General features: G+C 39.2%; 1 protein-coding gene across 8 annotated transcripts in view; it reads right to left on the bottom strand.

The window, feature by feature from the left end:
* Positions 1 to 647: 647 nt before the first annotated feature.
* LOC115611793 (multiple epidermal growth factor-like domains protein 6) overlaps positions 648 to 9,223 on the bottom strand; it is a 213,722-nt gene continuing 205,146 nt past the window's right edge. For all 8 annotated transcript variants that reach the window (XR_003992698.1, XM_030495230.1, XM_030495235.1 and 5 more), the window contains 3 exons: positions 8,661 to 8,786; positions 6,120 to 6,248; positions 648 to 5,341 (listed from right to left, as the gene is read on the bottom strand). Coding sequence is in view for 7 of the 8 variants with exons in the window: in XM_030495230.1 (XP_030351090.1) it covers positions 5,262 to 5,341; positions 6,120 to 6,248; positions 8,661 to 8,786 (335 nt within the window). In the remaining variant the exon portion in view is untranslated. The remainder of the gene's footprint in view (positions 5,342 to 6,119; positions 6,249 to 8,660; positions 8,787 to 9,223) is intronic.

Raw genomic sequence — 9,223 nt, 5'->3', positions numbered from 1 at the left:
CAGAGCTCAATTTCAAATGTTTCCTCTAAAATTTAAAAATAAGCCGAAGCCTGCAAAGCTGTTCTCCTGGAAGCTAGCTAGCCATATCTGCCCACTTCTTTGACTGTTTGATATACTGTTCCCCCTTTGTTACACATCTTGAATTCAATTTAGCATGCTACTTCCAATTAACCAGCACACACTTATTGCATTACTTGGCATTAAACAGGCACATGTGTTCCTTTAGCTCCTGCCGGTGTGAGAGGACAATACTCTTAAGGCGAACCAGGCTAATTGTTCGGCGGCTATTAGGCTCTGGGAAGTGTCCAAGAAGGCTGATGGAAGCCTGCAGGTGTTCAGTTTCAAATGCTTTCAAAGTGTTTCATGGCCAAGTCTTCCAGAAATGTTACACTTCATAACCATCCTCTTCAAGCAAGATTTATGCTATGCTTTGAATATTTTTAATACTCTGGAGTCTGAGTGCCAGAAACCTCTATTTATCAGGCTCGGTCACTGGACAAGTTGGTCTGGTCAGGGATCACATATAAACCCATTTATGTATAGGTCGTTATTTTATACAAACTACTAAAAGCAGGTGTGATTTCAGTGTGCTTGCTCTGAATGTGAAGCCTATTGCTTCAAGACTATCAATGAGGAGAAAACAGGAACAAGTTTTAATGACATGTTTATATAAAAAACCCCAAAACAGTGTCCTTTTTCTATGATATGTCTACAACAGAAAGTACAGTACAGTTTCGAGATACATCCCACATATTCTTTGAAGAGGGGTGACAAATTCACAAAGGCATAATACTGCTATGCAAGTGCTTATTAAAAGCAATAAAAAGAACAGAATGAACAATTTATGGTCCACAAATGAGAGATTCGGTGTTTACCAGGGGAAATTGCTTTACGCAGTGTTAGAATTTAAAGCCTTGACCCTGCAAAAGAATTACTGCGAACAGTTGCAGCTCATGCACAGAGCTGCTGCAGTTAGCCACAGGCCAATATGCAGGAAAAGTTCTTCGAGAACTGGGGACTGAGGTGGTTTCTAGCCTAACTAACTATATATATATATAAAATCAACACAAAGATGGGAGGATGGAGATTTCTTGGTCCACCAGTTCTCTCAAGAACTCTTCCTAAGCTTTTCTTTGCTCTGGTAAGAAGCTAAACTCTAACGGAAACATCATTTGTCACCATTAGACCAACAGTATGAAGCCATGATGGCTCCAAAATGTGTCTTTGGCTCTTCTGAGAATGACATAAAGGTATAATTTCCATGTTTGTCCTATTGGCAACTCCTGACACCAGGATGGTTATTACTTACACAAACAGAAATCTGCAGCCAATCAAAATAATATGGTTGGCAAGAAATCTGGGCAAACTTTAATAGCTATGGTTCTTCAACATCAAAAGGATAAAAGTAGAATAATAATTTTTGGCAGGGGAAGTGGAGATTTTTTAAAATTCTGATTGTTTTCCTATGAGGATTGTGTTATAAATACCAAAGTCTAACTTAAAACATGTTCTGGTTTCACGAATTCACATTGAGTAAGATTCTGCTGGACCCACTGAGTTACACTCAACTCACTTCCACTCTTCTCAAACTGAAGTTACCTGAAACAAAACAGCTAAGAGAGTGGGATTTGACACAGAAACTGCATGGCCAAAATTGTTTAAATGTCTTTCTGAAAGGAATTATCTATGCATGCAAGCATGCTACAGTGGAATACACAGAGTGCTCTTTTCCAGAAAGTCTAATTAACTTCAGCCTTCTGGGAAATGGAGAGCCAGGAAAGGCACTTACCAAGTGGAAGATGTACGTAAATTTAAATGTAAAACCTGAAGTTTTTACTTTCATTTTCAACCAGCTCCAGTGCTATGTTCAGGACAGTATCAGCCTGTCTTTCACTGGAATCTGATGAAGCAAATAAGCAGTTGTATTATTTCAGCAGGACCTATGCTCACTTGCCACAAGATTGATCTACGGAAAAGCTGTTTTAGTAGATTTTCCATTAAAAAAGTCCATGCTATCTAATAAAGACTATTTTGTAGGCACAGAATTAGGTACACTTGTTAATCTGCAGTGAGGAGCAGAATCAAAACATATTAATGACATTGCAAGCAAGTAAACTTCCTTAATTAATAGAAAATGACATAAAGTTTTGGCCTTCTTCTAGAAAACAACATCCTGTAAACATTTTCCTTGCCTTGTGAAAAGTGAATAGCCCCACAGGGAACCAAGAAAAAAATGTTCAAAACCCAATCAATATTTTTGAAATATTTGATTTTTACCTTTATATGACTGTACTTTGAAAAAGTCATACTGAGTCCTGAATCAGAATTATCTGTTTAATGGCACTGAAATGAACTTCTTTCCCCACGGCAATAACATAAAGAAGCAAAGAAGTATTTTGAAGGAGGAATAAACAAAAAAGATTATTTCATGTGAGTGGTTTTGTACGAATTGGTATTTTTGGATTTAAGTAAAAAGTTTGCTGAAATATTTCCCAGGCAGATCTACTTGGGCCTCTCATTCACTGGCACAAGCTCAGTATCAGTCACTTAAAATATGTGTTTCCTCATGTACCTAAAATTGTGAAATTCCTTAAAAATACATAATACAAAAATCTTTCCTTTATACTACATATTTACAGTTCTATTACCAATGTACTGTGGAAAATGTAAACAAGTATACACACGTGTAAATATTATGGCTTGAGAAAGGTTTCCCCTTTGATTAGCTGCTGTAATCACATATCAGTATACATAGATAAAAAAAAACCAATACATTTTATAAACTGCTGTCAAACAGCAAAATGTAAGTTTTGGGGTTTATGCATTAGCTGCTGAGTAACCACACCAGTCATTAGGCATCTTTCCCTAGACTGAAATGTCCGACATACTGTAACAGTAGAAGGTCACCAAGGTAATCGGGCTGATACAGGTGGGTCTGAGGGAGCAGGGTGTGCTCAGTCTTCAGGAGAGAAGACCAAGGGGAGGTATTACTGCTGTTGTCAACTACCCCATGGGGGCTGTAGATGAGATGAAGACAAACAGAGATGCATGCTGAAAGGATGAGAAGCAGTGGACCAAAACTGTAACTTAGGAAATTCTGATTAAAAACCAGGAATAAAAAAAAAATTAAAAAATCATGAACATGAAATTTTCACTGGGACAGAAGCTCAAAGAGGTGGTGGGATCTCCATCCTTGGAGACACTCAGAACTCAACTGGATGAATCTCTGAACAACCCCATTTAACTTTGAAGTTGACTGGGTTTTGTAGAGAAGCCTGGAACTCCAGAGGTCTTTACAACTGAACTTTATGATTTTATGGAAAATCGTGAATATAATGCAATGTTTGCATTACCACTGTAGTTTGGCTCTATGGTAAATACATAGTTAAAATCAAAATATGTCAATTGCTTAACTTGGATTGTTCTTCTCCAGCAGTTGCTAACATTACATCTAATTGTCTCACACAAGATTCACTTTATCAGTTCCAGTTTAGTGAAACTGCACCAAATTCACATAATTGTAGCATCAGACCCAGGCCACCACACCTCCAAAAGAACATTTAAAATGTCACAGCTGATGATAGTAAAGCCCTGCTGAGAGCCCCACACTTCTGACTAGTTTTGGGACAACAGCAATTTAGTCACATTTACATTGAGTAAGGTTTCCAGTGAGATTCACAACTCTGAAGAGGAAATGACAGAGAATCAGCATGAGTGTTGATCAGCACTGAAAAATACCAACCAAACCTGTATTGCTCTTGGTAGATCACAGTTTGAATTAAACTCCCAGGTGAGCAAGTGTTGTTTGTTTTTTACTGAACAGTTACTGACTGTAGATGTATTGAAGACCTGAGGTGAACCATGGGCTAAAACTGTTACTTCACCTTCTCATTATCCTACTGCAACAGCAAACTTCATCTTTAAAAATCACAGGTTAGCATCAATTATTGTCACTTTGTCTCTTCTAAGACAATTATCTTCTCTTGCAGAGTTGCAATTTGTTACAATGTGTAAACAGTGGTATGAACGAATCCAAGACCTGGAACTCCTTGTAATACCTGTCTACTGAGCCCACGGTCCTGATGCCCTTTAATAAGTGCACTTCTGATATAGCCAGACTGAAGAGGTTACTACATAGATTTTGAAACTCCTAGCCTAAAAAGAATTATAAAGAGGCACTCTGAAAGCTTTTAGTCTGGTTAATGCAGAATATTAAAATAGAGAACATTTCTATATAATGACATAGCCCTATATTGAAGAATAATGTGTCTAAACAGACAAAATAGCACCAAAATGTCTTTGTTCTATTAAGTGACCAACAACAGCTGTTGAATGGTATCAGGACTTTTTAAAGCTGACTTAATCAAGGTATTGTGCAGTAAGTGCATATTAGAATCCTTTATATAAAGAACAAAGATTATCTTTAAACATCTACCCTTGTTTACTATCTGCTTTCTCCATTCAAGATAAAACTCTTCTATGTTAGAAGGTACTGTTTGATGAGAACTGCTGCACAGTTTGACTTGACAAACCACTGAGAAACTCAACTGACAAGGTGGGAGTATGCAAAAAGCCAGAATAGTCTGACAGATGACACCATGCTCTTTGGAAGACAGATTCAGATGTCAAGAAAGATACAGATGGCGCCTTTCCAATCAGTCAATCCACACTAGATATGCAGTACTTAAATTAATTAACAACTGATCAAGGACTGTGGTGGATTCTTCTTCAGTTGCAGGTGTAAAATTAGACTGAATGCTTTTCTAGAACATGCAATGTTATTCAAAGAGGAATTAATTTGGTGAATCCCACTAGTTTCTGTGCAATGACATTTTGCAGTGAATCCATACTGGCTTCATAATCTGTGAAACACTCATTAAACTTCTCGCTGGTTGTCAAGTGGGTTTAGAAAGCCGCTTATACATGGTGTGACTCACTGCATGTTGATATGTTGCATACTGCTTATCCTGATACTCTTTGGAGCTGGTCTTATTAAAAACATGTCCAAGCTTTCAAACAATGAATTATATTATATCAGAAAGAATGCCCAGCGCAGATTAATGGAGAGGTAAGAGGCTAGGAATAAATACATGAAAGAAATTCAACTTTTTAAAAGGAACCAGCTACTAAATGGCCTCTGTAGTCTTCCATAAGAAGTGTGAATACTTCAGTACAATTCAAGCTGAATTGAATCGCTGTTTTCATATCCAAATTCAAATACCGTCTGTGCATATAAAACAGTTCATTTATTAGTCCAAATGTTACTGTTGTAGAGCTCTTGGAAAAATATTCCCTCTTTCTTGAGTTTGCTCTTCATAAAAAGGAAGCTTTGGAAGGCCACCTAGAGAATTAAGTAGAAACACAGTTTCAGGTCTGTATAATGTAATACTGAAATATTATAAAGATTATACAATTTACACTTACATAATTCAATAAATGGTACTTTTCAAAACAATGTACAGGACTGAGTTACACTGGCCTCCTCACAGAGGCAAAGAGCAGGCAAAACAGTAAAACATCTCTCAAATGGAAGATTCTCAACATGTTTCCTAAACTAAATGCAGAACTATATGGTATCACCATCAAGCCAGTTGTGATTAGAGTACAACTGGGAGGAAACTTACACTCAGTACTCTATCTTGCTAAGAATAGAAATTATCTAAATAAAACAAAACAAAACAAAACAAAAAAAAAACCAAACCCTTTTGTGACAGTGTGATTAGTGTTTCAGCACACTCAGAAATCAATCTAAATCTGTTTTCCAAAGTTTTGTCCACTTATCTGTCTTATCACGTCTCGCCATGCTCTTCAAAACCTGACACCTTTACAAAAAGTAAGTGAATATGGTGGCATGTATGGCAAGCAAGCTCCCTTATTCATTTTACAGAGGCTGTGGATATCAAATATTTCAGGGCAAGATTTCATATTGGCAGGCAGACAAGAGGGATAGAAGAGTGTACCACACTCTGGCACAGCTGCGCCAGAGGTAGCCTCAGGAATCCTGCACCATGCTTGCATGGTGGGTTGATACTCCCGTCCAAATGGTCCACTGCCCACCACCATGGTCAACATGCGATTTCTCCTATTAAGAAAGGTTGCACATCTCCAGCTTGTGTTACCTTCTTTGCAGGTTGGCCCCATCCACGTGGCTGGACATACACAGTTCCCGTTGTATGGATTGCACTGGGATTTGTTGGCACACTGGCATCGCAGGGAGCAGTCAGGGCCATACTGGTCTGACCTGCATCCTAAAAGAACAGAAATGTTTGGAAGAGGGTGAATGCTCCCCTAGTAGTCTCCTTGTTCTCTGAGATCAGGAAGCTACTTAGACACATTTGGTAACATTAAACCATGACATTTTGGAAAGCTTTGCAATCTTCAAGTTTCGTCTGCCCAACCTGCAGCCCAGCTGTCCTAAAGAAGTTCCCAGAATGGAAATCATTACTGGTGTAAAAACAGGGGTTGACAGCCCAATAGGAAAGATCTTGAGATCTGCTCAGGGAAGTTACCACCAGCATTCTGGATCCACGCTATCTCCTGCACCTCTCCACTGCATGACTTGGCTGTCACAGTGTGTGCCAGCAAAGAGCCTTCACTCAAAGAATAGGGAATTAAAAATTAATCCATTTTATACATACTTTTATGTCTTACACCTATTACTTGACTCCTGGCAAATTAAACTCACAAAATGTCTCACTTCCAAATGCAAACACATTTCATATCTAGGCTGATAAATCCTCACTGCAATTTTTTAATGCAGTGAGAATACAGGCATGAAGGAAAAGTTGGCAGCAGGTCACAAGGCAGGGTGCTAAATACACTGTAAACAACAGCCCTCTCTCCCTCACCTCGCTAGAAAATACTGTATATAATCAAATGTAGATAATCAAAGCACTTGTTTTCTCATACAAGCACCATTAGGTAAATAAAAGTGCTGCTGAGCCCTGCATCCGCTGCAGCCCCAACACATGGGAGAACTCTCCCTGTGCGCTCAGAGCTTGGCCTTTTCAATTAGGAAATGTTATGAGGAAAGGTCGCCTCAAACACCTCTGGACCTGATTTTAATTTATGTAATACCACATTTTCATGTTAATAACAATGTGTATTTAAGACATCTGTTTGAAAGTCTGCAATGTTAATTTACTACAGAAAAAGAGTGCCCATAAAAGTCTGTTATATTCTCTCTCTTTCTCTTTTTTTTTTAATTAACATTTTGCCTGTTTAATGGGTGCTTTACCAGAGTTCAAATTAAAATCAGGCCTTTTATCTTTATGGCTGCTGCACAGTCACAGCTGCTCACAGTTATATCACAGATGAACTCAGCCTAATTGAAAATAAAAATGCAAATAAAACCTACCCCATAACAACTTTTCACGGATGGGGGCTACCCCAGATGATTTAAGAAAAATAAAAATGACTCCTAGAGTTTGCAAGATACAAAACCTTGGTTCACATTTTTGGCGCTGAGCTTCCCCCTTGTGTTCCACTTCTGCCTAAAATGTTGCTGGAAAGGCCCCTGGATACACAGCGCCAGGCTGGCCACAGGGGTGGCTGATGTCCCGCACCAGCGTAGCCCCTGCTGAATGGGTGGCTTCAGCTTCTGACCACAGGACAGTGTGGAGAGGGAAGCAAATCCTTTCCCGTTTTAGTTTTGCAGGTTGCACTAGCACTTAAGCTCCCAGCAGTTACTTTGCATTAATAACAGGCTGCTTAAAGCTGCTTCCTGCCCTATCCTAAAAGAAAAGGAGAAATAATATTCCCCCATTGTGACTTGGAGGCTCAGGAGGATTATGGTTCCTGGTGTGAACTTCCAATGGACATTTACTCCTTTTACCTTGTTTGCCACAGGATTAAGATCACAAATCTCTTCCTACACTTGTTTAAACCACTGCAATTCCTTTTACTCCAACGATTACCCTAAATGTACCCCGTCATAACTGTGAGTGTGGCTCAAGAATTTTGCCTGCCATTGCTGCCTCTCAGCTCTGCCACTATCTCATCAGGACACAGTGGTGGGAGTTTGTCTTCCCTGCAGGAGAATTTTCTCACCTACAAAATAATTCTGCTCTTGTGAGCAACCATTTCCCAAACACACAGCCCAAGTGCGTGTGCTGCAAATGAAGAAATTTCATTTGGATTAAATGTTCCTGGACTACTGTTGAATCCTAGAGGCAGGCACAGCTGTTACAGCTGTGCTAGCCTCATCCACAGGGATTCTGACCCCTTCCCAGGGAACCAAACATGGAGCTGGATATACTTTTGCATTGGTCTGAAAAGGGTCACAAATGTCCATGTGACGAAACACATGGCAGTTGGATCCCTCTGTGCCCATTTGCACGCTCTGGAGTTTTCCCCACTACATCTGCAGAGCTGTGGGCTTCTTGGTATATTCTTCACCAGCATGTGTTCTCCAAAACTCAAGGCAAATGACATTTTACAGCTGACTCATAAACAGTTTTCCTATCAGTGTATCAATTTCAATATTGACTAAATTAAGAGGTACAGCCTGTTGACAAAACTGTTGATAACCTGTAAGAGTAATTTGCTACAAACAATGTGTTCCTGAATACCAGTAAATGTCCTTTTACAGTTACACTTAGACAACAGGTCAGATTGGTTTAACTATACATAGTCCAGCCCTCAGAAAATATTACCCTTACCAACGTCACATTTTTCTCCGGTCTTTCCAGGTGGGCAGAGGCACTTCCCAGTCTCTGGATCACAAGGAGCATCTCCGCAGTTGCACTGATGCCGGCACTTCTCTCCAAACCAGCCCCTGTCACAGCCTGAGAGCAAGAGCGCTTTTTTAGACACACATTTGAATGGCAAGACCTACATTAAGCCAGAGGAGATTTTCCAGGATGTCTCAGAGGAAAGCTCATAAACTCTCCACTGAAGCTAGTGTAAATGCCAAGTTTAATGAAGAATCCAACATAGTGGAATAGGCATATTTATATTTATAAACTCTCCTTATGTTGGTTTTGTCTAATCTAACCTATCAATCAAAGGTATCTGTAAATCTGTCCCAGAAATGTAACTGGCACTTATTTTCATTTTTAATTAGAACTCTCTTGAAGACCATTCCACAGCATTCAACAGGTCTGACATGCACCTATTTAATAATCTTATTTGGAGTTTTAGAAGCAAATTTTATAATCAGTAAAAAGGGCTTATTTTAATAAACATGTGGAACTCATTGCTGCAAGACATCACGGAGACCAGG

Source organism: Strigops habroptila, chromosome 8 (genome assembly GCF_004027225.2).
Source record: "Strigops habroptila isolate Jane chromosome 8, bStrHab1.2.pri, whole genome shotgun sequence".
In the NCBI taxonomy this organism is placed as follows: domain Eukaryota; kingdom Metazoa; phylum Chordata; class Aves; order Psittaciformes; family Psittacidae; genus Strigops; species Strigops habroptila.
The sequence above is the reverse complement of the archived record's forward strand: the minus strand, read 5'-3'. Positions and strand labels throughout refer to the sequence as shown.